At 37.6% G+C, this 25,927-nt stretch overlaps 1 protein-coding gene across 3 annotated transcripts in view; it reads left to right on the plus strand.

Moving 5' to 3' along the window:
• Positions 1-11,116, plus strand: part of ZMAT1 (zinc finger matrin-type 1) — a 39,729-nt gene extending 28,613 nt beyond the window's left edge. For 2 of the 3 annotated variants that reach the window (XM_043460010.1, XM_043460011.1), the window contains 2 exons: positions 8,471-8,570; positions 9,773-11,116. In XM_043460010.1, coding sequence (XP_043315945.1) covers positions 8,471-8,570; positions 9,773-11,096 — 1,424 coding nt within the window. In that variant the 3' untranslated portion in view covers positions 11,097-11,116. Of the gene's footprint in view, positions 1-7,702; positions 7,779-8,470; positions 8,571-9,772 lie in introns of those variants that run through there. The other variant, XM_043460012.1, reaches the window with a different exon arrangement.
• The last annotated feature ends 14,811 nt before the right edge of the window (positions 11,117-25,927 follow it).

Consider the following 25,927-nt stretch of genomic DNA (forward strand, 5'->3'; position numbering starts at 1 on the left):
GTATTTTATTCCCTTTTCATATTCTCTCTTCCACCCACTTCTTTTCCTCTGCTCACTATTATTTTTCAGTTCTTTCCTTACTAGACTTTTCTACTTCATGTGAAAATGTTCATTACTCCCTCTTTTAAGCTCTATTCTGTTATGTGTAACCCTTCATGCTTGTGTTCTTTTCTTGTGTCTCTCTTTCTTTTCTGTTTTATTTGGGGGCTCTTTTTAAAATGTATTGCCTCCATGTCAATGTATGGCAAAAACCACTACAATATTGTAAATTAATTAGACTCTAATTAAAATAAATAAATTTTTAAAAATTAATTAATTAAAAAAATTATTGCCTAAATGTAGGCATTCCCGTGATTCCATTCTTGACCTTAATCTGTAAAATAATCTAATCCATTCCCTTGATTTCTTATCTCATCTATATGCTTATGACCTTTCTGTAAAGCTTTAGACTCATATATCCAAAGAGCAGCTACCTCTTCACCTGGATACCTCATAGCCATTTCAAATCCACTCAGTCATTCCAAGTAGAAACCTGTAGTTAACTTTAAATCCCCCAACACCATCTACTTCACTTTCTGTATCTAATGAAGCACCAAGCCATGACTGTTTAACCTCCTGAATATCACTGTTACCTTATCTTCTGCTCTGCTTTTCTGATACTAGTTCAAGCCCTCAATATCCTTCCTAGAGCTTTGCTATTCAAAGTGTGGTTTGTAGGCAGCATCATCAGCACCACTTCAGAGCCTGTTAGAAAAAAGAATCTCAGGCTTCACTGCAGACCTACTGAATCTGAATCTGCATTTTATGCATTTTAACAAGATCCCTGGGTGGTTTGTACTCACAATAAATTTTGAGAAGCATTGTTCAAGAATATTGACACAACCTCCTAATTGTTCTCCTTCCATCAGTTTTGTCTCCCCAAATCCACCCTCAATTTAATCACTGGAGTGTTTCACCTAAAGTGCATATCTTTCTATGTCACTTCCCTGCTTAAAAATCCTTATTTTTCTATTTTCTAAGGATAAAAATAGAGAACTTCATAGTTCTCTACCATCTTGTCCTGTCTTCCTCCTCCAGGCTTATTCCCTGCTACTTCCTGCTGTGATCCATGTGGGTCAGAACCTGCAAAATGCTTTTAGTTTCTAGAAACGATTACGCTATTTCTTGTCTCTGTGCCCTTCATGCTGCCATTTTGCCTGGAACATCTTCATGTCCCTCTTCTCTTGACCAACTCTTACTCATACTTTAACATGATACTTCCTTGTAAGTCTTTTTACTTCCTTCAAGACTTGTATTCTTTGCTTCCTTAACCTGCATATCTAATTATCTCTTCCTGTGTCTTTATCTCCCATTAGAATGTAAGATTTTTGAGGAAGGGGATTTAATCTAACTCATCTGTATTTCCATTCCTAGAGATAGAAACTGGCACAGAGTAGGCCTACCTCAATAGAGATTAGTTTAATATATGAAACAATGAACTATTAACCTTTATTTATTGGATGCTAACCATGTGTTTGTATTATTAAGTTTGCTGCTTATTGTGATTCAACATCTCACCAAAAGTTACATAGAAATCTGTGTTTTTATCTAGAATTTTAAAGAATGTCGATTTAGACAAATGTAGAAATAGAAGTGGTAGGGCTCCTGAAAGTCATGGAAGATACAACAGACTTGATAGGTTATTTTTCCTGTTGCTATGCAGAAGGTTCTCTGAAATAAGTGGCTTCTAGTTAAGTGGCATTGGGTAAATTGGAAGTGAAATATATGTCAGCTCTGAGAGATATGTGTACTCTGGTCACTTCTGAAAGGAGGGTTATTTTAGACTCTGAAGTTGCAAGATTATTAGGATGAGAGAAAGAGGATTTTGGTGAAATTTTCTTCTGGCCAGGGAGGGGGGCTGCTGATCATCAGCATAATTTAAATCCAGTCATTGAAGTCATTTTACATTAGCCGCTGAAACTGGAAGCTCAAAAGATTTTCAACCCTGACTTGACTATTTAATTTTGATTACAGTAAACATTGAAGATTAAAAAAATAGCTGGAGCGCTGTTGTACAGCAGAAACTAACACAACACTGTAGAGCAATTATATTCCAATTTTTTAAAAAAAATTTAAAAAACTAGCTGGAGAATTTAAATTAGCCGATGAGAATTTCAAAGAACAGCAACAGCAGAAACAGCTGTTTCTGCTCACTTATATATTATAATATATAGTGAAAGGGAATATATATATTTATATATATTATATATATATTATATATATATATATATATTTATATATATTATATATATATTATATATATATATATATATTATAAGTGAGCAAGCAGTAAGACAAAAGCAATTTAACATGTGCCACTTTAGTTATTTTTACTCTTCACCTGTTTTCTCCCTTCTTGCTGTCTTTGCCTTCTTTTTTATCTGCTATTGCTTATATATGTTTCTACTCTATCTAATCTCTTTCTCTGTTTCTTCATCATTCTTACTGCTCTCTTCATGTCCTTCATCCAGCCCAGATCTTATTAGCACAGGAATGGCTACCATAACGATATGGAGCTAAAGTATGTATTTTTTATTTATTGTATTTGTTTTATTTTATTAATTTATAGCCCCATTATTGTACTTATTGTCTCACCTTCTCTTGTAACTCAACGTACCTAACATTGAATTAATCTTCCCTAAAACCATCTTGAATTTATCAAGTTTTTTGTTTTTGCCAGTAGTAGCACTATTTTTTAGTCACCTACACTTGAATCTTTGAAGGCATCTTTGACTAAATTCCCCTATATCCTATCCATCCACAGTCTTATCAAGTCTTCTTAGAACTGTTTCTCCTACCTGTACCCTTCCATTGCATTTTCACTATCACTTTAATGCTGTAACCACCTTCTGGAAGGCTTTACTTATACCTCATTGTTATTCTCTTACTATCTAGTAGCAAGATTTCAACCTAGGATCAATTCCACAGTCTACCCGTTCTACTTTTACATTCAGAATACTTAATGATGATGCTATGGAAAATTATATAAGGCTAGAGATTGGGTACCTCTATAGAGTCTTAGTATCCAATCTCTATGACCTTTTAGTCCTATTTAGTACTTTTCCTTTTCCTTCAGTTTCCTTTCAGCAGTGATTTTTAAACCTACACCACCTTCCAACACTCTCTTCTACTACTCAACACTCCCCCTCCTCACATCCTTCAGACAAGCTTATTCCTTATGCCATCAAGAAAAATGTGACCATCACATGTGGATAGCAAGCATCTTACCCTAACCAAATAATCCTTTGAGTTTCCCTTTCACTATGATACTTACCCCTTGTTTTCTCAGCCAAGGTTTTTGTTGTTGTGTTCTTATTTTTCAGATATGCTCTTACTGTCCTCACTGATATTCACTCCTCAAGTCACTGCCATTTGTTGCCACACATCCCCCCAGCCCTCCACACCACCACTCTACTATTTCACTGAAGCTGTTCTTTGCAGGGTTGTTGTGACTTCTAAATGTCTAAATCCAATAGACATCTTTGCTCAATTCACTAAACATTCCTCTTTAAAAATCTCTACTTCCTTAGCTCCTTTGACATCACTTTCTCCTGTTCATCCTTGCAACTCTGTCCTTTACTTCTTGACTTTTCATGGACCCCCCTCCTCCTCTACCATCTAGTTTAAAGAGTGACACTATCCAGGGTTTTTATCATTATGTTGCTATTCCTGTGCCCACCCATACATTGTCCTCAAGAGATCTCATCCACTCTCTTAACTACCCTTTATCCTCAAAATTTATCCAAAATTACTCTAAGCTATCCTTTCCCTTTCAAATTCCCATATCTAATTGCCTGTTGGACACCTTTATATGGAAATCTCAGAGATATAGCAGACTCTGTGTGTCCAAATTCAAACTCACCATTGATTATTCTCCCAAGTCCTTAAACAGTATTCCTTATGAAATTCCAATTCAGTTAGGATCACCACCCACTCAGTCATCAAACTATGCTGAGTTATTTTATAACTCTCTAGATTCCTCCTCCCTTATCTCCCATATTTAATCAGTCATTAAATTTTGTTAGATTTAATGGTAAATATTTCACCAATATCTCTGCTCCTGTCAGTCCCTACTGTGACCTTTCTAGCCCATGCCTCCTTATCTCTTGCCTGGTCTGGTATATTTATGTAACTGTGGTCTCCTTACTTCCAGGCTTGCTCCTCTCAAAATTACCTTCCATATTGCAGTTAGAGAAGAGATTTCTCTAAAACACACAATTGATCATGTTACATACTGCTTAAACCACCTGATGGTTTCCCAGCCCACAGAATAAAAAGTCTAGACTCCTTGTGCTCTGTGTGGTCTTGCTCAGTCATTTCCAACTCTTTGCGACCCAATGAACTACAGCCCGCCTGGCTTCTCTGTCCATGGAATCTTCCAGGCAAGAATACTGGAATGGGTTGCCATTTCCTACTCCAGGGGATGTGCCCAACCCAGGGACCAAAACCCATGTCTCTTATATCTCCTGCATTGGCAAGCAGGTTCTTTACCACTGTACCACCTGCTAGACTCCTTAGCATAATATAGAAGTCTCTTTGATCTGACACATTTTTGTCTCTCCCATGCTGTCCCCTTATATTTTATTCTACAATTCCAAATTTCAAAAACTTCCTATAAATACTTCTATGCTCTTTTCAACTCCTTTCACCATTAACTATTTTTCCAAATTTAACTAAGGCCTCATCTCCCTCAGTAGCACTCTTCAGACTCCCATGTTATACTGAGTGTGTCTGCTTCCTTGAATTCCCATACCTCTTAAGCATACTTCCCTTATCTTTTATGAAATGAGATTGAAATCCTCTGTTCATGTATCTGTTTCTCATTTGAATTTGTGAGCAACCTGCCCATTTTGTTCATCTTGTACTCTTAGCATCTAGCATGATACTTGGTGCCACAGAGGTGTTTAGTGTTTGTTGAACAGATTATTTGAATTCAGCACACCATACTCATTTCTGTCTCTTCCATACCTGATATTATTTTCATCCCCTGGAATGCCCTACCTGCTTTCCTTATAATTCAAATCCTTTTCCTCCGAAGTCCATCGCAACTTCCCTCACTGCTCTCGCTCTGATTTCTCATAGGCTTTGCTATTCATTGACAGTTGCATTATAGTCTCCTAACTGAACTGGCCCCTTGAGATAGGGATTTTATTTTATTATGAAATCTATTTCTCAGTGCTTTATGCTCCAATGAATATATATATTTTCCTCAATATTTGATAATTGTTTATTGAGAAGCAGAGTTGTGTAGTGGGATAAACATAGATTTGGAGAGGTGTTTGAGTCACTTGCCCAGTTGCACCTTCGATTCCTCAGGTATAAAGTGAAAATAAGGCTACTTCACAGGATTGAAAAAAGGGTGAAATGAAGCAGTATATACCATACCCATGACAGAATAGGTCCTCAACAAATGTTAGTTTTCTTAAAATATTGTTTCCCTGTCATAATTTTAAAACATAAAAGTTGTACATTTTCTATTTTTCTTCATAAGTTAAATCCCATGTTGCGTTTTTGCTTACATGTAGCTTTCAATTGATTTTCCCCATTTAAGATATTAGACCAGTGGTTCTCATTCTCGACTACATACTAAAATCATGCAGGGATCTTTTAGAAATCTCAATGCCCAGGCCATCTCTCAAATCAATTAAATTAGAATCCCTCGGACTCACATTAGTGGTTTTTTTTCTCTTTTTTTAACTCCCCAAGTGATGAGAACCAAAATGTTAGACTATAAATACATGCATTCCCCTATTCTCTCCTTTGAAATCAAAGACCTTAGTCCAGGGAGTTATAAGATAGGACTGTGATCAGGAGAAAAGTCCACCCCACATGTGTTAGGTTATGGATGATTTTGAAAGTTACCAGATACAAAGAAACTTGAGCTTCTGGGTGAAGTCAGAAACAAGGGATCCTAGCAGGGCTGAGGGGAGCAAAACTTGACAGGCCCAAGGAACAGACTCAGATAGGAGAATGGACAGTATGAGAAACTGTGGAGGCAGGTTTCAGTAGGATTAAACTAGAAATTTTGATCTTGAGACAAATACATAGGCTTTGTGTCTTCATAGAAAGAGTTTACACCATTTTCATACGTTATTTTCTCAGAAGACTGTATCCTAGAAAAAGAATATCAATGTGTTAAAAAGACAAGGGCTAAGGTAATAGAAGCAGACCATACTTTTCCAGAACTGCTTCTAGGCCTTTCATATGTGACCTGCAGCTCCTCTAAACTACTATATTGTCTGTATTATAATCTTCTGATATAACTTGTGAAGAAACCAAGGAGGAACTGAGAAGAACATTATATATACTCTATAAGTACTAGACAAATGTGTAAAACCTCTGAAATATAATCTAAGTTTATAATCATTGGAGATCATTTAGGCAGTGGTGCTTAACAGTGCCTGCACAGAAAAATCAACTAGAATGCTTTCAAAAAGTAAGAAAGCCTAGTTCTACCCCTAGAGATTCTGATTAAATTGGTTTTATGTTAAGCTGTAACATGAATATTTTTAGAGTTCTCCACATGGTTCTAATGTGTAACTAACATTAAGAACCACTAGTCTAGGGGAAACCAGGAGTCCTGCTTATCTTGTATAACTTGGGCACCCTTAGAATACATGTCCAAGTGAATCTGAGCCTTAATTTTCCCACCTGTTAAATAACATTAGCTATAATCTCTGAAAAGGGTTTTTATAAGCATGCAGAGTCCCGGATTCAGTTCTCAGCTTTGCAAGAAGGCCAGAATCTTCAAAAGTGATTAGCCTCAAATGAAGGACTTCCCAAACCAAAAACAAAATTGCAAGATGGTGATAAATAACGAGGGAACTGGAAAGACACTCCTTTAGGTTTTTTCCACCTATTCTTTGACAATAATTAGCTGGGGTATTGTTAAAATACAAATTCCCTGTCCCAACATATCATATTCTCCAGAGGAAGGGATCTGGGTTAAAAATCTATATTTTTAACTCACACTCCAATTGATTCTTATCAGAGAAGTCTGTGAAATATTGCAATTTAATTCACTGTCTTCTGTTATTGATTTATGGTAGGAGCATAAATAGATATTTCAGTTCCCAGGTTTGTAAAAAAATATATCATTTAGATTATCCTCTTTTTGGTATCAGCAATATAGGAAACCAAATTATAATCAGAAGTGACTTGGCAAGTGCAAAAATCAGCACAGGAAGAGACGATAGTTTTTTTTGTTTTGTTTTGTTTTGTTTTTTCCATTTATTTTTATTAGTTAGAGGCTAATTACTTTACAATATTGTAGTGGTTTTTGCCATACATTGACATGAATCAGCCATGGATTTACATGTGTCCCCCATCCTGAACCCCCCTCCCACAATAACAAAGGAGATGATAGTTTTGAAGAATCATTTATTCAGACTTTGACATAACCGGCTGAGCTCTCCTAGGCCCACCGCAGAGAATACATCAATAGTGAACATAGTCCTCATGTGCTTCAAAGTCAGACTCTTTCTTTCCCTTTGACAGTAGTTTCCTGTTTCTATGAATAATCTTTGCTTGGACATGGCCAATACACATTAGTAATGATTAATTTAGTGTCCTTTAAATGATTAATTTGCTGTTTGATTTAAAAGAAGATAGCCTTGCTGGACCCTGAAATCTCTGCAGCCATCAATTTATCCTCTTCTTTAGAGTGAGATTGTCTTTATATTTAGCTTAATGAAATTTATTAATTTGCATCTTCTGACCAAAGAGAAAGTGGAAGGATGGTAAGTTTAAGAAAATAAAACTTAACCTATCACCTGCTTCCAGTTCTATCTATCAGTCAGAATAGAGAGGTAACTAGTATACCTATTCTATAGTTCTTGACTCTTATGAAGTGGTAACTAATAGTTTTATTTTAGAATTTTGCTTTCAACATTTATCTTGAGAGTGGGGCTCACTGAAACTCTCTCTAAAATCTGTCTATGGAAATCACTTTTGGTAAACTCATGCATTACAGTGATTTCAGGTAAGAGAGTAAACATTTGCCTTTATTCATCTTTAATATTTTTGGATGTTTCGAGTTTTAGTTGGATAGAAAGAAAATTGGGGCAAACAAAAAGAGGTTGGTTGAGGGATTAAGAGGCAAAGATAGATTAGGCACACTACATTTGAGGTGTCTGTTGTACTTTCACATAACAGAAATAAACAAGTGGATAGCAGTTTCTTAAAGAGACCAAGGCTGGAGCGGCAGTGTGGTATAGTGTGAAGAATTTTGGACTTTAAGAGACATGGGATTTGAGAAGCTATCTCTGTTACTAACTGACTCTGTGACTTCAACCAAATCATTTATCTTCTCTAGGCCTTATCTTTAAATTGGGAAAGTTCAAGTAAATGATTTCTAGTAAACTCCTGTCCAGCTATGTGATTCTAAGTATATTCCTGTTGACCTTTTTAACTTGAACTCTGTTTTTTCCAGCATTTAGTATGAGAACCTACGATTGCCGTATTTGTAATATCACCTTTACATCTTTAGAAATGTTCCGGTCTCACATGCAAAGAAGTGAACATCAACTTAAGTAAGAATTTCTTACAAAAGTGCTCCTATGATACCAAAAACCAGGGGTTCTGTCAAGTATCTTTACGTGTATTTTACAAACTTCCTAGACATTTACTTCCCTAAGAGTCGATCCTGGGTATGGTTGGTAGTATTTGTAGCATACTGTATGCTAGTTCCATCTCCCAGGGAGTTCTCTAGCCATGACAGTATGCTGAAAGAGCTGGCTCACGGGCAACCCTCCTGACCAGACATCTTTGGAAAGATGCTATCATTCTCAGGCTGGCCAGATAATTCAAATAATCCCTATAATCCTTGGAAGGTTGGCTAGTTCCGGAGATTCAGCTATCCATTTGTCATCCTTCCAGTGAGGTATAGTGGTTAAGAAAAAAGGTCTTGCTGTTATACAGAACCAAACTGGAATACCAGATCTTTCTACCAAGTAACTTTGGACAGCTCTGACATAAAGTGGTTATAATGAAGTATAAAAATATGGGCAAGGTCCCTTGCCTGGCACATTGTGGGAGCTTAGTACACATTTATTCCAATTTTTTCTGTTATTTGAAGGAGGAGAAGATTGACTGGACAGTTGGGGACTGGATAAGTCAAGTAGTGGGACAGAGGGGCACTTAAGTATTGTATATTTATTTTGTTGCTTTTAGTATAACTTTCTGGTAGAAAATATTTGTATTATTGAGTCTGAATACTAGGTAGCTAAATTGTATAACTAACCAAATTAACCTTCATTTAGACTCTTTGTAAAATTTCAGAGTTCCAGAATAAATAGCTGTCACATTTATAGATCTATACAAGGAACTGATAATCAGAACTTTTTACAGCAATGTGACTGCAGATCAGACCATCTTTAGGGTATTAAATATTATTGGTCCTTTCCCAGACATCCCAACATGCCTTACATTTTTAAGTACTACAACAATATCAGATATGTCTGCTTCTTTGTACCTATCTTCCCTTTCATCCCAGGTCTGAAAATTTTTTATGTATAAAAAAATTGTGAGGTGCCTAAGAGATATGTGACTATCCCTGCTTCTTCTCTTTGGCATACAAAGTCATGATTTATAGCTTTTAAATTAAGGTAGGTTTTAAAATTTTGCTTGGGCCTCTGTTGTATTTGTTTTCTTCAAACTAGTATTTTTGAAAGCAAAACAAATATTCCAAATAAAATAATCTAGTAACAAGAACTTTCTACTGTCTTATTTGCAGAGAATCCATTGTTATCAATCTAGTGAAGAATTCATGGAAGCCACCAGACTCTTGCCAAGATGAATGTACAGATTACATCAAAGTACAGAAAGCCAGAGGATCAGAACCAAAGACTTGTTTTAGAAAGATGGAAGAAGGTTCTTTGGAAGCCCATGGGTACAGAGAAGCAGTTGATTCCAGATCCAGACATAGAATGTTTGAACAAAGATCCCCATGTGAGACTTTCTGGACATATCCAGGACCATATAATATTTCACAAATAGTGGAAAACCAATTACCTCATTGCTTACCAGCTCAATCAAAGAAAACATATGACTCTTTTCAAGATGAACTGGAAGATTATATCAAAGTGCAGAAAGCCAGAGGACTACATCCAAAGACTTGTTTCAGAAAGGTAAGAGAGAGCTCTGTGGAAACCCATGGGTACAGAGAAATTGATTCTGGACCCAGACCAAGAATGTGTGAACGAAGGTGTTCATTTGAGACTTCTCAGACCTACCAACGACCATATACTACTTCACCAGTGGAAAGCCAATTATATCACTGGTTACCAGCTCATTCAAAGAGGACATATAACTCTTTCCAAGATGAACTTGAGGATTATATCCAAGTGCAGAAAGCCAGAGGACTAGAGCCAAAGACTTCTTTCAGAAAGATAAGTGATAGCTCTGTGGAAACCCATAAGCACAGAGAAATGGTTGATTCCAGACCCAGACCTAGAATGTTTGAGCAAATACTCCCATTTGAGACTTTCCAGACTTACCCAGGATCATACAGTATTTCACAGGCAGAAGAAAACCAGTTACCTCATCCTTTACCAACTCATGACAGCAAACAGAGATTAGACTCTGTGACCTACTGTCAACCCACCAGAGACTGTTTCCCAGAAAAACCAGTACCCCTGAGCCTTAGTCAGCAGGACAATAACTCTGGCACATACAGTGTAGAATCTGAAGTTTATAAGCACCTCTCCTCAGAAAACGATACCAATGAGCATCAAGCAGGTCATAAGCGGAAACATCAGAAGAGAAGAAGGCACATGGAGGAAGGTGAAGAAAGGCCAGAGAAGGAGCAGTCCAAGCATAAAAGAAAAAAGAGTTATGGGGATACAGATCTAGACAAGGACAAGGGCTCTGGGGAAGGGAAAAGAGACAGAGATAAACTTAGTGTCAGTTCAGGAAAGCTTAAGCATCGAAAAAAGAAAAAAAGCCATGGCGTACCCTCTGAGAAGGAAGAACGTAAGCACAAGAAAGAGAAAAAGAAATCTGTTGAAGAAAAGACAGAAGAGGAAATGCTTTGGGATGAGTCTATTCTTGGATTTTAAACTTTTAGCTTTGTTTACCCTGGGAGAAATAGAATGGGGGAATTTAGACAAAGACAGAAACATCCAATGAGGAAAAAGAGAGGTGAGTACAGTCAGTGTCAGTTCAAGAAAGCTTAGTTTTTTGTGTGTAAAAATTGAAATTGACTTGAAAGAAGAGACAAACAAGCCAAAACCTCGCCTCTGAGAAAGAACAAAAGAACACAGTAAGAACATAAGAGAAAAGGAAGCCAGTTAAAAGACAAAGGTGTCAGTGCTTTAGGACGAGTCTTCTCTTGGATTTTGAACTTTTCTGTTGTGTTCCTTTAAGGTTGAATTAAAGAAATAAGTTGAAGAGTTTGGTTTCATGAAATTCATGTTATTTGAATTTCCCTAAGTGGACAGTTACTTTAACCATTAACAAAAGCCAAGTGAAGTAAGAGTATTCAATATGCCTTGTCCTCAAGTTATTTTTCCTCATTTGTTAACGTGAAAGAAAAATTATATGTTTCTTGCATATAAAGTAATTTCTCTTAATGAGGCTGTCTCTGCTCCTGTTCATCCAGTTGCTGTGATAATGAATTATTTACCTAGGGGAGAAAATTAATTTTAAATGAGAAAATCAGGCATTATAGAATCCATCCTCTGTTTGGGCTGTGTTAGTGTTGGTGGTATTTTTTATTGCTATTATATGTTTATTTATGTTTCTTGGTTTTCTCCAAGGAAAATATGTGAAGCAATTTAGACTGATTTTTTGTTCGTTTGTTAAATATAATTTGCAGTGTATTTTTGTATTTTCTAGTTCTGAAAGTGGGAAATGAAACAGTCTATAATAAATGTAGATGATATATAGTTTTAAAGAGTTCTCAAAGAGTACTGATAAAAAAAAATCAGTCTATATTCTGTAAATGTTTATATTACATTAAAGTGTTTTAATTTCTATATATTGTTTTATGTAAATAATTATTTCCCAGCTGAATATTATTTTACTTTGGGAGTGAGAGGGGAAATAAACAGTTTTCACCTCTGAGGAGATCACACTGTAAAGTTTTTTTGTTTTTGTTTTGTTTTCCTTACTGGTATTTCTATTTTTTTAATTTATTTTTTAATTCATTTTTTTAACACCAAAAACATTTTGTATTGGGGTATAGCCGATTAACAATGTTGTGATAGTTTCAGGTGAACAGTGAAGGCACTCAGCTGTATATACTCATGTATCCATTCTCCCCCAAACCACCTTCCCATCCAGGCTGGCACATAACATTGAGCAGAATTCCATGTGCTATACAATAGGTTTTTGTTGGTTATCCATTTAAAATATAGCAGTGTGTACATGGCCTTCCAAAAGCCTTTAACTATCCCTTCCCCCTGGCAACCATGAGTTCATTTTCTAAGTCTGTGGGTCTCTTCCTGTTTCATAAATAAGTTAATTTGTATCATTTCTTTTTAGATTCCACATTTAAAGGATGTCATATGATATTTCTCCTTCTCTAACATACTTCATTCAGTATGACACTCTCCAGGTCCATCCATACTGCTGCAAATGGCCTTATTTCATTCTTTTTAATGGCTGAGTAATATTCCATTGTATATATGTACCACACCTTCTTTATCCATTCCTCTGTCGATGGACATTTAGGTTGTTTCCATGTCTTAGCTATTGCAAACAGTGCTTCAATGAACATTAGGGTGCATGCATCTTTTCAGGCCATGTTTTTCTCTGGATATATGCCCAGGAGTGGGATTGCAGGGTCATATGGTAGCTCTATTTTCAGTTTTTTGCAGAGTCATATGGTAGCTCTATTTTTAGTTTTTTAAGGAATCTCTAGACTGTTCTCCATAGTGGCTGTACATTCCCACCAACAGTGCAGGAGGGTTCCCTTCTCTCCACACCCTCTCCAGCGTTTATTGTTTGTGGATTTTTTTGATAATTGCCATTCTGACTGGCATGTGGTGATATCTCATTGCAGTCATCAAAACAGTATGGTACTGGCACAAAAATGGAAATATATAGATCAATGGAACAGAATAGGAAACCCAGAAATAAGCCCTATAGTCTTGTGATTTGTCTGTTCATATTTTCTGTTTCCTGGTTCAGTCTAGGAAGACTGTACCTTTTCCATTTCTTCCAGGTTGTCCATTTTACAGGTGTATAGTTGTTCATAGTAGTCTCTTATGATTCTTGGTATTTCTGTGGAGTCAGTTGTAACTCCTCGTTTCTAATTTTACTGATTTGAGTCCTCTCTCTTTTTTTCTTGGTGAGTCTGGCTAAAGGTTTATCAATATCATTTATCTGTTCAAAGAACCAGCTTTTAGTTTTCATTGATCTTTGCCATCGTTTTGTCTCTCATTTATTTCTGCTCTGATCTTTATGATTTCCTTCCTTCTACTAACTTTAGGATTTGTTTATTCTTCTTTCTATAGTTGCTTTAGGTATAAGGTTAGGTTGTTTATTTGAAACTTTTCTTGTTTCTGGAGGTGAGATTGTATAGCTAGAACTGCTTTTAGAACTGCTTTTGCTGCATCCAGTAAGTTTTGGACCATTGTACTTTCATTTTAATTTGTGTCTAGGTATTTTTTTTATTTCTTCTTTGATTTCTTCAGTAATCAAATGGTTGTTTAGTAGCATATTGTTTAGCCACCATGTGTTTCTTAGAGTTTCCTTTGAAGTTTATTTCTAATCTCATAGTGCTGTGATCAGAAAAGCTGCTTCATAAGATTTCGACTTTCTCAAATTTACCAAGGCTTGCCTTGTGGCCCAGCGTGTGGTCAGCCCTAGAGAATGTCCCATGTGCACTTGAAAAAATGTGTAATTATTGACATGTATGATCCTATTACCATTTTGATAATTGTTTGGCATTAATTTTTTGCAGATCTTTTCCTTCTCTTGTGTTTCTTGCCTAGAGAAGTTCCTTTAGCATTTGTTGTAAAACTGGTTTAGTTGTGCTGAATTCTCTTATCTTTTGCTAATCTGGAAAGCTTTTGATTTCTCCATCAAATCTGAAGGACAGTCTTGCTGGGTAGAGTATTTTTGGTTGTAGGTTCTTCCCTTTCATAACTTGGAATATATTGTTCCATTCCCTTCTGACTTGTTGAGTTTCTGTTGAAAAATTGGTTGACAATCTTATGGGTTTTCCCTTATATGTTGTCTTTTTACCTTGTTGCTTTTAATAATTTATCTTTGTCTTTAATTTTTGTCAATTTGATTACTATGTATCTCGGTGTATTCCTCCTTGTGTTTATCTTGCCTGGGACTCTCTTTGCTTCCTAGACATGGTTGACTATTTCCTTTCCTACACTGGGGAAGTGTTCAGCTATTATCTATTCAAATATTTTCTTGGGTCCTTTCTCTCTTCTCCTTCTGAGACCCCTATACTATGAAAATTTGTGCATTTAATGTTGTCCCAGAGGTCTATTAAGCTGCCTTCATTTCTTTTCATTCTTTTTTCTATATTCTGTTTTGCAGCATTGATTTTCATCCTTCTGTCTTCCAGGTCACTTATCCATTCTTCTGCCTCAGTTATTCTGCTATTGATTTCTTCTAGTGTATTGTTCATCTCTGCTTGTTTCTTCTTCAGTTCTAGGTCTTTGGTAAGCATTTCTTGCATCTTTTCAATCTTTGCCTCCATTCTTTCTCCAAGATCCTGAATCATCTTCACTATCATTATTCTGAATTCTTTTTCTGGGAGGTTGCCTATCTCCATTTCATTTAGTTGTTTTTCTTGGGATTTATCTTGTTCCTCCTTCTGGGACATAATTCTATTTCTTTTTGTATCTTTCTATGATTGTGGTATTAGTTCTGGAGGCTAATGGGAATGTAGTTCTTATTTCTTCTGTCTGCCCTCTGCTGAATGAGGATAAGAGGCTTGTGCAAGCTTCCTGATGGGAGGGACTGGCTGTGGGGAAAACTCTGTCTTGCTCTGGGGCTCAGTAAAACTTTAATCCAATTGTCTGCTGATGAGTGGGGCTGTGCTCCCTCCCTGTTAGTTGTTCAGCTGGAGTCTATATGCTTCTGTTGTTGTTACTGTTCAGTCGCCCAGTCATGTCTGACTCTTTGCGACCCCATGGACTGCTGCACGCTAGGCTTCCCTGTTCTTCACCATCTCCCAGAGCTTGCTCAAACTCATGTCCATTGAGTCAGTGATGCCATCCAACCATCTTGTCCTCTGTCATCCCTTTCTCCCACCTTCAATCTTTCCCAGCATCAGGGTCTTTTCTAATGAGTCAGCTCTTGACATCAGGTGGCCGAAGTATTGGAGCTTCAGCTTCAGCATCGGTCCTTCCAATGAATATTCAGGACTGATCTCCTTTAGGATGGACTGGTTGGATCTCCTTGCAGTCCAAGGGACTCTCAAGAGTCTTCTCCAACATCACAGTTCAAAAGCATCAATTCTTTGGTGCTCAGCCTTCTTTATGGTCCAGCTCTCACATTCATACATGAACAGCATGTAGGGCTATTGGTGACCTCCAAGAGGACTTATGCTGAGATGCATCTCCCAGGACTGCTGCTACCAATGCCCCCATCCCCGTGGCAGGCCACTGCTGACCCACACCTCTCCAAGAGACCCTCAAACAGTCACAAGTAGGTCTGGCTCACTCTCCTGTAGGGTCACTGCACTTTCCCCTGGGTCCTGGTGCACACAGATTTTGTGCCCTCCAAGGGTCTCTGTTTCCCCTAGCCATATGGAAGCTCTATAACCAAATCCTGCTGGCCTTCAAAGTCAGATTCTCTGGGGATTCCCAGTTCCTTGACTAAATCCCCAGGCTGGGGAGCCTGATGTGGTACCTAGAACCTTCACAACAGTGTGAGCATGTCTTTGATATTACTGTTCAGTTTGTGAGTTGCCCACCTCATGGGTATAAGATTTTTATTGTAACTGTGCCCCTCCTACTGTTTCATTGTGGCTTCTCCATTGTACTTGGATGTGGAATATCTTTTTTTGGTGGGTTCCAGTGTCTTTCTGTCAATGACTGTTCAACAGTTAGTTGTTATTTTCATGCTCTGGCAGGAGAAGACGAGCTCATGTCTTACTCCACCATCTTGAACCAATCTCTGTAAAAGTTTTAATAATTTCATTTTGCCTACATCTTGCTTAGAAGAAGCTGATATTCAAACTTGAACTCAGTCTTAAGTCAAAAAACCATGACCAAGTAAATACTTGAAACTGAAGAAGGAAGAATTTATAATTGGGAGAGGACTATGATGAAACTTTAAATTTTTTCATCTCGATTTTTTTTACTCTGGTGTTCCTTATTTATGTTTTATGATAAACACCACCTGTAAGTATTTGAACATCACCATGGTATAGTAGAAAGAGTAATAGCTTGGGAATCTAAATACCAGGATTCTGGTCTCAGTAGTACCATCAAGTTGCTATGTGACCTTGTAGAAATACCATCAAAATCCAACATGGAGTCATCAAGAATAGGAAAAATAGGCTATAGTATTCCCTTGATATGTTAATTCTAGCAAAAAAAGCAATTAAATTTAGATGGTGATTTATCTGCACTTGTGCTGTGTGCTCAGTCGCTTCATTTACATCCGACTCTTTGTGACCATATGGACTATAGCTTGCCAGGATCTTCTGTCCATCGGATTCTCCAGGCAAGAATACTGGAATGGGGATCTTCCTGACTCAGGGATCAAACCCACATCTCCTGCATTGCAGGCAGATTCTTTATTGCTGAGCCCCCAGGGAAGCCCTATAGGCAAGGCATTTAATAGTTGTTGTTTTTTTTTTTCTTGAAATTTGGATAAAATGATAAATATTAACTGAAGCGTAATGTGATTGGTTGGGCTAATACCTGATTGAATGAATAGTCCAAAAGGGAGTTAGATGGTCCCCAAACTAACTCTTCTTCCACAAGACTGTTGGTAAAGATTATTGGTGTTACAATATCACTTCCTCTCTTTTTGAAAAACATATCTGATATACTGGTGAAAGGAGAGGGGAAAGAACAACCACGGTAGTGCAAATAGAATGTCAATTAGTCACAAAACAGCAAATTCTCTTTTCCAGACAAAAAAAGTAGCATTTATTTTTCCACAGAAAGTACAAAATCAGTTCAACTGAATTGTAAGCATTTTTAGAATTGGTAAATTCTTTTTCAGAAGTCCATTTTGTGTTTAAAGCTGCAGGGTTGGAATTCAAACTATATATCATAAGAATATTCACAAAGATACAAAGTTACTCTGATATTTCCAAAATAGGTAATTATTCATTAAAATTAGCTGTACACATTAAAAATTAAAATTTTAGTCAACACTGGGTAAATCATTTAAATTGCTGTTTGATGAGAGATAAGGATGTGGTGTTGACTGCATTCTTGGAGAAGTTATCAGTGACTTGCCCTAGTAAATGGTTTTGAAATTTTTTAAGTGGGTGTTTTTTGGCCAAAAAAAAAAAAAGAAAAGCTTTTTTGGCCAAATATGAACTTTGTCTTAACCCCACCATAAAATAAATTTTCTGTTACCTACTTTGGCACATTTGCTTTGCTTCCAGCTTCTGCAGCTGAACACTTGGAGGTAACAGTATTTTGAGATATTTAAATATATATTCAAGGATCAAAAATGATCTCGACTTCTGGAGTTGAGTGCTGAATATAGCAAGATAAAAGTTATTGGTATAAATATTAAATCTGCATTTGGCTATGGAAGACAATGCAAAAACATGTTTGAGGAGACATTGTTTTTAAGATATTACATGTGGGGGAGAAAGATATTACATGTGAAAACAATGTTGGGATTTTTATTACATGCTTGGCTTGAAAGGCTAATATGCATACACACACATATATAATCATATATGATTTAAGGCAACTTATTGAACTCAGTATTCAGACAAGTAACTTAATAACACTTAGCTTCATAGGTATATCCTCAACTGAATAGAAAGTCAGTCAGTTTAGTCACTCAGTTGTGTCCAACTCTTTGAGACCCCATGAATCGCAGCATGCCAGGCCTCTCTGTCCATCACCAACTCCTGGAGTTTACTCAAACTCATGTCCATCGAGTCAGTGATGCCATCCAGCCATCTCATCCTCTGTTATCCCCTTCTCCTTCTGCCCCCAATCCCTGCCAGCATCAGGGTCTTTTCCAGTGAGTCAACTCTTCTCATGAGGTGGCCAAAGTATTGGAGTTTCAGCTTCAGCATCAGTCCTTCCAATGAACACCCAGGACTGGTCTCCTTTAGGATGGACTGGTTGGATCTCCTTGCAGTCCAAGGAGGCAAATTTTGACTGAATTTAGAAAATAATTTTCAATGATTGTAGCTATGGAGAAAAATGTAATTGGCTGCCTGGTTATAGGCACTCATTGGACAAATGATAAGAACTGACTCATAGCACATAGCCAGGAAAGAAATTTGAGAAAAAAGGGGAGAACATAAGTTCTGCTCCACAAAGAGCTCACATTCTAACAGAGAAAATGGACTAATAAAGAAGAAACTGTAGTATAAATTTGATAAAGGCTACAATAGGAGTGATGAAAGATGCTGTGGGTAGCAAGGGTAATGCTTCATGGGATGGAAAGTGGGTATTCAGGAAAGGCTTCCCAAAGGAAGTTACATCTAAGCAAACCTTTTCCTCTTAGTTCAGACCTACTTCTTTGATATATCCACTTGGCTATCTAACAGGTACTTCAAATTTCACATAGCCAAATAGAGTGCCTGCTTGCTCCATTATCAGTCATTCATCTCCCAGTGTCCCCTATTGCTATAAAACCTTCATCCATTTACTCAAGCCAAAAACCATTTTGGAGCACCTCTTCACTCCTACATTAGACCATAAGCAATTCCTCTTGATAATATCACCAAGATATCTCTCCTAATGTCCAATTATCTTCATCTTCAGTTACCACTGTCATCTAAGACATGGTTATTTTTTTATCAAACTGAGAAAATAGGTTTGAGAGTAACTAAAACATTGAAAGAAGTCATTACAGGCCCTGAATTGCAAGTGAGTGAAAAAAAATTATACAGAATCAGCAAGAGATCATAGATTGCTCTGGTGAACTAAGCCCCGAGGACTTCAGAACTATCCAGCATATAGTTTTCTCCAGAAAAACCAACACACATGTAAAATGAAAACAAGTTTCAGAAATCAAATATAACAGGCAGAAATACAATGGGTAAAGTAAAGGAAAAGTTCAGAGAGTAGTAGAAGGGGAGGAGTCTAGAGAAAGCAGATCCCAGGAAGTATGACAGCAAAATAAACTTAAATTGGAAGGAATACAAGAGAGAAGAGACTGTGGTAAAGATAGTAAAGGAAATAATAGAAAATAAAGATAAAAGTTTCAAATTATATAGACTGACAGAATAGATAACAGCAATGGATATACAAATAAATTTGTTGTAATAGGTGCAGTGTTGTGCTCCCCAGAATTGCCACACTTTTCAAGATAAAGACACTCATCTCCCCTTCTGGGGAATTGGCCTTGTCTGAAGGGAACTGCCTCTCCTTAGGTCATGCCCTCTCCTGGGCATAGCCCACATTGATGGGATAATGTAGGTATATAAAAGTCAGGCCTCCTGTTTCAATTTTGGGCACCTCTGAAAGGCCATTGGATCCGCTGAGTCTTTTGTTAAGACTGTATTACAGTTCAATTTCTCTGCTAATCCTGCTTCCCTCAGAAGTGTTCTTCTGAGCATACCCCCTGTAAATTACCTACAAACTAATCTGTCTCACCAATTTCCCCCAGAAATCTACCCCAGACAAGAGGTACTGGGAGTAGTCTTAAGGAACAGACTCTTTTGGAGCAGGCTATGAGATTCTGTCATTGGTAGTGAAAAAGGACAGTGAAAAAGGTGGCTTAAAATTCAACGTTCAAAAAACGAAGATCATGGCATCTGGTCTCATGACTTCATGGCAAATAGATGGGGAAACAATGGAAACAGTAAGAGACTTTATTTTCTTGGGCTCCAATATCGCTGCAGAGGGTGACTGCAGCCACAAAATTAAGACACTTGCTCCTTGGAAGAAAAGATTTGACAAACCTAGACAGCATAGTAAAAAGCAGAGACATTGCTTTGCCAACAAAGGTCTGTCTAGTCAAATCTATGGTTTTTCCCGTAGTCATGTATGGATGTGAGAGTTGGACCATAAAGAAGGCTGAGTGCTGAAGAATTGATGCTTTTGAACTGTGGTGTTGGAGTAGAATCTTGAGAGTCCCTTGGACTGCAAGGAAATCCAACCAGTCAATCCTAAAGGAAATCAGTTCTGAATATTCATTGGAAGGACTGATGCTGAAGCTGAAGCTCCAATACTTTGACCACCTGATATGAAGAGCTAAAGAAAGATTGAGGAAAGAGTAGGATTAAACCTGGAAGACTGACAGAGAGGGTTATAGTCATTAACTGTTTAGGTAAAAGGGGTCATTGAGAGTTTCTAGGCAGAAAAACGAAATGAGAGGGAGTTGGACTGGATGGTCTTAAGGGAATATAAAATATAATGTTCTCATTAAAAAATTAGTGTGAAGTTGGAAAGGTAAATAGGAGAGACCAGACACAGGACGTGTGACATCAGAGACTAGGGTGCTATCAGAGGAAACTGGGAGTAAGAGACAGATGAAGAGGGTCTGTGAGGTTCTCTTGGCAAGACTCTGAAATGCCAGAGCTGGGTCATAGATTTCTGAGAAATATATGAGCTCAGAGGTAAGAAAGTGGGAAAGCAAAGCTCAGCTTCAGACAGGCGAATTTCACAGTGATATCAAGAAAGTGAAAGAAGCATCATGATGTCATTAGAGGAAAGAGGTAACCTTAAGATTGAAAAAAAACTAATTTAATAACAGACTGAAGTTTCTTGGGACCTTTTAATCAAGTCCAAAGAGAATTAAAAACTAAGTATTAGGACTTACCTGGTGGTCCAGTGGTTAAGAATCTGCCTTGCAATGTAGAGGACATAAGTTTGACCCCTGGTCCAGGAAGATCCCACATGCCATGGAGCAACTAAGCCAGTGTGCCCAAACTACTGAGTCCATGCTCTAGAGCCCATGAGCTGCAACTACTGAAGCCCATGCACCTAGATTCTGTGCTCCACAACAAGAAAAGCCACCACAAGGAGAAGCCAGCACACTACAATGAAGAGTAGCCCCCACTTGCTGCAACTAGAGAAAGCCCACGTGCAACAACAAAGACCCACCATAGCTTAAAAAAAATTAAAATATTAAAAAAGCTTTAAGTACTAACATATCAATTGACCCATGAGACTTGAGGTCAGTAAAGTTTCACTCTGCACCTCAGTTTAAGATAGTCACTTGGAAAACAAATGTTTGGGAGTAGCAATGATAAATCATATTCTGGAAAGATAGAAGACGATTCCCCACAGATCTACTATCATATAAACAAAATTAAATTATTAGCATAACCTCACTAGAGCTGAAAGGTTGTTGCTGAACCACAAAAGATGCCGGGATTCTTGGCCTCTGGAGAAGAATTCAATCCAGAGCCAGTGATGTGGCTTGATTGCTCAGAGCTTTTGTGTAATAAAGTTTTATTAAAGTATAAAAGAGATAGAGAAAGCTTCTGACATAGACATCAGAAGGGAGTAGAAAGAGTGCCCCCCTGCTAGTCTTTAGCCGGATGTTATATAGCTACTAGCAGTCTGCTAATTAGAGAAAGGAAATGTCTCAAAACTCAGACTGGCACCAGGCCCCTCACCCACAACATGCATTTTGAGATAACATTGGCACAGGGTGAGTTGTCCAGTGCCATAAAATGACTGGCATGAATCTTGAAGAAAAGCAGGTTTCCAAGCAAATACAGTCTCATCAACATAGCTTAAGAGAACATTTGCATGAGTAAAACATACTGGTTTGTCAAATCTGTTCTGAGTCTTAGGTTGAACAGACTTGAAGACAGAGTCTAGGGTAAATACATAGTTCATTAACATAGCTTAAGACAAACATTTCCATTAAGAAAAACACATTGGTTAGCTCAAGGTTTAAGAAAAGTTAAGTTCAAGTGGAGCCAGGTGTAGTCATGGCAACACAGAATTTTAAGAGAAACCTCTTTTTAAATTTGTATAGAGAAGGGGAAAAAAATCTAACACTTGTTTACTTCCTCCTGCTGCTTCAAGTGAAGGCGAAGTCGTTCAGTCGTGTCCAACTCTTTGTGACCCCGTGGATTGTAGCCTACCAGGCTACTCCATCCATGGGATTTTCCAGGCAAGAATACTGGAGTGGGTTGCCATTTCCTTCTCCAGGGGATCTTCCTGTCCCAGGGATCAAACCCAGGTCTACCCACATTGTAGGCAGACGCTCTACCATCTGAGCCACCAGGAAATTCCTGCTGCTTAAGAGAGAGAGAAAAAAATGTCTGACACTTCTACCCTATTTCCTCCCTTTGGAGATACCTAGCCTTCCTGCTTGTTACTGTCGCAGAGGTTGGCTCCATTTATGTTTTCTTCCTTTTGTTTTTGTATAGTTTTTAGGTATATTGTGGCAAGATTTCAGAGGAAGAGTTCATAAACTCTTTAACTGGCTCACTGAGGGTGGAACAATGGGTCAGAAAAATCTGTGTTGTATTTCTTTTCAAAAGATTAGCTGTACTTCAATCTTACCTCACCTAATATGTATACAAGGAAGGAGATAAAGAATAATATAGCGAAGAAAGTAATCATTGATTTGGCATATGTTTTTCTTTTCCAAAGCTGACAGAGCCCTAGTGGAACAGGGCTCATTCCTATCCCACTGCATCTTATAGCCAGTGAATTCAGGAGGTGACTCCTGAGGCTTTCCCTGAATTCACTTCAGTGTAATATTTGTTATTCAATGATTGGTAGCAACACTGTTATCAAGTGCCCAGGTAGCTTATAATGCAACAGGGGGAGAAAAAAAAAACATACATCATGGGGAGATGACATGGAGTGGTGCAGGCATTGGATTCAGATTCAGAAGACCTATGTTTGGAAGAACATTTTAAGCTGACTGCTTTAATGTAACTAGGGGCAGGTCATTCAACCTCTGAAACCTTACTTTTCCTCATCTGTAAAATGAAGATTTTAAAAAACTCACAGGGTTATTTAAAGATTAAATGAGACAATGTATCAACATAGTTTCTGATGCATATTGAACTCTCAGTGAATGTTAATTAAATTAGAATATCAGGTAGAGAGTATTAGGGAGACCACGACTAAGTGCTAAATTACATGGTGGTGATGCTAAGAAAATGCCCTTTCTAGTGGTCATAGTTGTTCAACAGTAAACTGAGTTATATCAAGAAGTACTGAATGCTGGCAGTGTTCAACAGCAGGATGATTATTATGCTAGGTTTACAGGGTTCTCTGAAGCATTAAATATGGGGTTCAATACCAACCTTCCCCTTATATTTCACTAACTTCACTCTTACTTTTTCTACTTTCCTTTATCTACCATTTCATCACTTAAAAAATTTTTTACCATCAAGCCCCTGTCTTTGTAAGCTGCCTTGACATTTTTTGGAAATGAAGCCTGATATAAACAAATAAATTTCACAAAAATTGTACGTGGAATTAGACCTGGGAATTAAAAATTCTGTGGTTTCATTTTTTGTACTAGGAGAGATTTGATAGGAAAAGTCTGCCTTTAAGAAGGCTAAAAAAATGAGTATAAGTCACAAACTCTTTGCATTGACACTGTTTACAGACTGTTGCTTTGTGGGTAGGCACATTTTAAACTTTTGTTTTGGCTACTCTGGGTCTTTGTTGTAGCATGCAGGCTTCTCTAGTTGCAGTGCATGGGTTCTCTAGTTGTGGTGCGTGGATGGGTAGACATTTACTATTAGCTAAGATTTTATAACAGTGACTATATAAATGAATAATTACACTGCCTCACATTGGTTAAGTTTGAGTTTGTAAAACATTTTCATGTCACCTTCATTATGCTCAGTTCATAGATGAGCAAAGTAAGTTTTCCTGTGATGTGCCCCAAATCACACATCTCCCTATCTGCAGGCAGTCATTACATAATATCTGCATATCCATCATAGTGTGTCTAATTTATCAAGCTTCATATCCTCTGCAAGAGTGGAACATCATTATCTACCAAAGATCTTCCCTAATTAGAAACACATGCAAACACCCAAAGTATCTGTAAAGGGGACTAGTCCCTCTTCCTAAATTGTGCTTCTCCCTAAAGAATTGAGTTTTAATTCCATCAGAAAAGTTTAAATGCTGTGGGCTAAAGAGTGTCCTTTATAAGAATGCAAATACTCTTCAAAGAGTACCTTATCCAGCCATTACCAGCCACTAATTTCACCTGTGGAAACGTGGCAAAAGAGAAAAGAGACAGCTCGTGGAAGATTTGAATGTGAGAAGAGGGAACTGGAACTAGATTTGAGTATCAGTATTGGGCTAGGCAGGCTTCCCAGGTGGTGCTAGTGGGTAAAGAATCCTGCCAATGCAGGAGATGGAAGAGACGTGGGTTTGATCCCTGGGTCTGGAAGATCCCCTGGAGAAGGAAACGGCTACCCACTCCAGTATTTTTGCTGAGAAATCCCATGGACGGAGGAGCTTGGAGAGCTACAGTCCATAGGGTCACAAAGAGTTGGACACAACAGAGTGACTTAGCACACATTTGTTATCTTTTTAATTTATTGCATTCATTCTGAGACCCAAATGGAAAAAAGAGGAAAAGTGAATCTCAGAGTAGTTAAGTCCATTAGTCAAGATCATAGAGTTAAAGGCAGAGCTGGGAATTGACTTCCCATTTTTGTGACTACTTAAGCTGACAGGAAGTTCACTATCCCTAGGGAAGGGCTAGTTCAGAATGGCTTCTAGGTACCAAGATTCTTGGCAGGAATAGGGATATCTTATCAATTAAGCACACTAGTCACAATGTCTAGGTCCCATGGTACTTTTGGGGGTCCATGAAAGTGGTTTAATTTAGAGAAGTGGTGTCATTCAAATGGTAGTGTAGCAAACTCCTGTTCATGTATTGATACAAAAGCAACTAAACTGGCAAAAACTCAGACTCAACTTTCACAGAACTCTGAAATCTATTCAAAATCACACAACAACCAGAAAAAAAAGTTTAATGAAGAAAGAAGCTGTGGCATTTTAGTAAGAGAGAGCTATGGCACTTAAAATAACTCTCTTACCATCCCCATTTCCCAGACCAGCAGCAACCATGAAGATTCCTAGTGAAGGTTGCTAAGTGCCACATGGAACAGTACAAATCTTATTCTCAAAGATAGCGGTTGTACGCTTTGACTAGTATGACAGCTCTCTGAAAGACCATCTCAGGGACTTCCCTTTGTTTTTTTGACTTGGAGAGTTCCCAGGGCTGGAGAGACTTCTCTGGCAGCATTTGTGATGGTTAATTTTATGAACTTGACTGGACATGGTTCCAAGACATTTGATCAAACATTATTCTAGATGTTTATATGAAGGTGTTTTTTGTGTGATAGAAATAATCAATAAACTTATCTATAGTAAGAATAGAGGAGAATTTTATTTGAGCCAAACTGAGGACTATTGCCCAGGTGACAACCTCTCAGAAAGTTCTGAGGAACTGCTCCAGCAAAGCATAGTTTTCAACACAGTTTTATGTCTTATCAGAACAAAGAACATCAAATATGACAGAGGTACATTTGTTTAAGATTACAAAAAATACAGATCAGCACATACACAGTGAGTCAGTATGGCATTGGTGCCTGGGAATGGAGCCTTATCATTGAAGGAATAGTAGCATTGATGTCCCAGAAAGGGAAGCATTTATCTCTATATTCCAAATGATACACTTCTGGACAACACATGCTTTTCTTTAATGGTTAAAGCAGATGTACAATGTATGTTTAATAGGCCACGAAACAGGATGTTCTGGTTAGCATAAAGTTTAAGTTAAACCATGAATAACCTAGAATGACTTCCCATACCTCAAA

Source organism: Cervus canadensis, chromosome X, assembly GCF_019320065.1.
Source record: "Cervus canadensis isolate Bull #8, Minnesota chromosome X, ASM1932006v1, whole genome shotgun sequence".
NCBI lineage: Eukaryota > Metazoa > Chordata > Mammalia > Artiodactyla > Cervidae > Cervus > Cervus canadensis.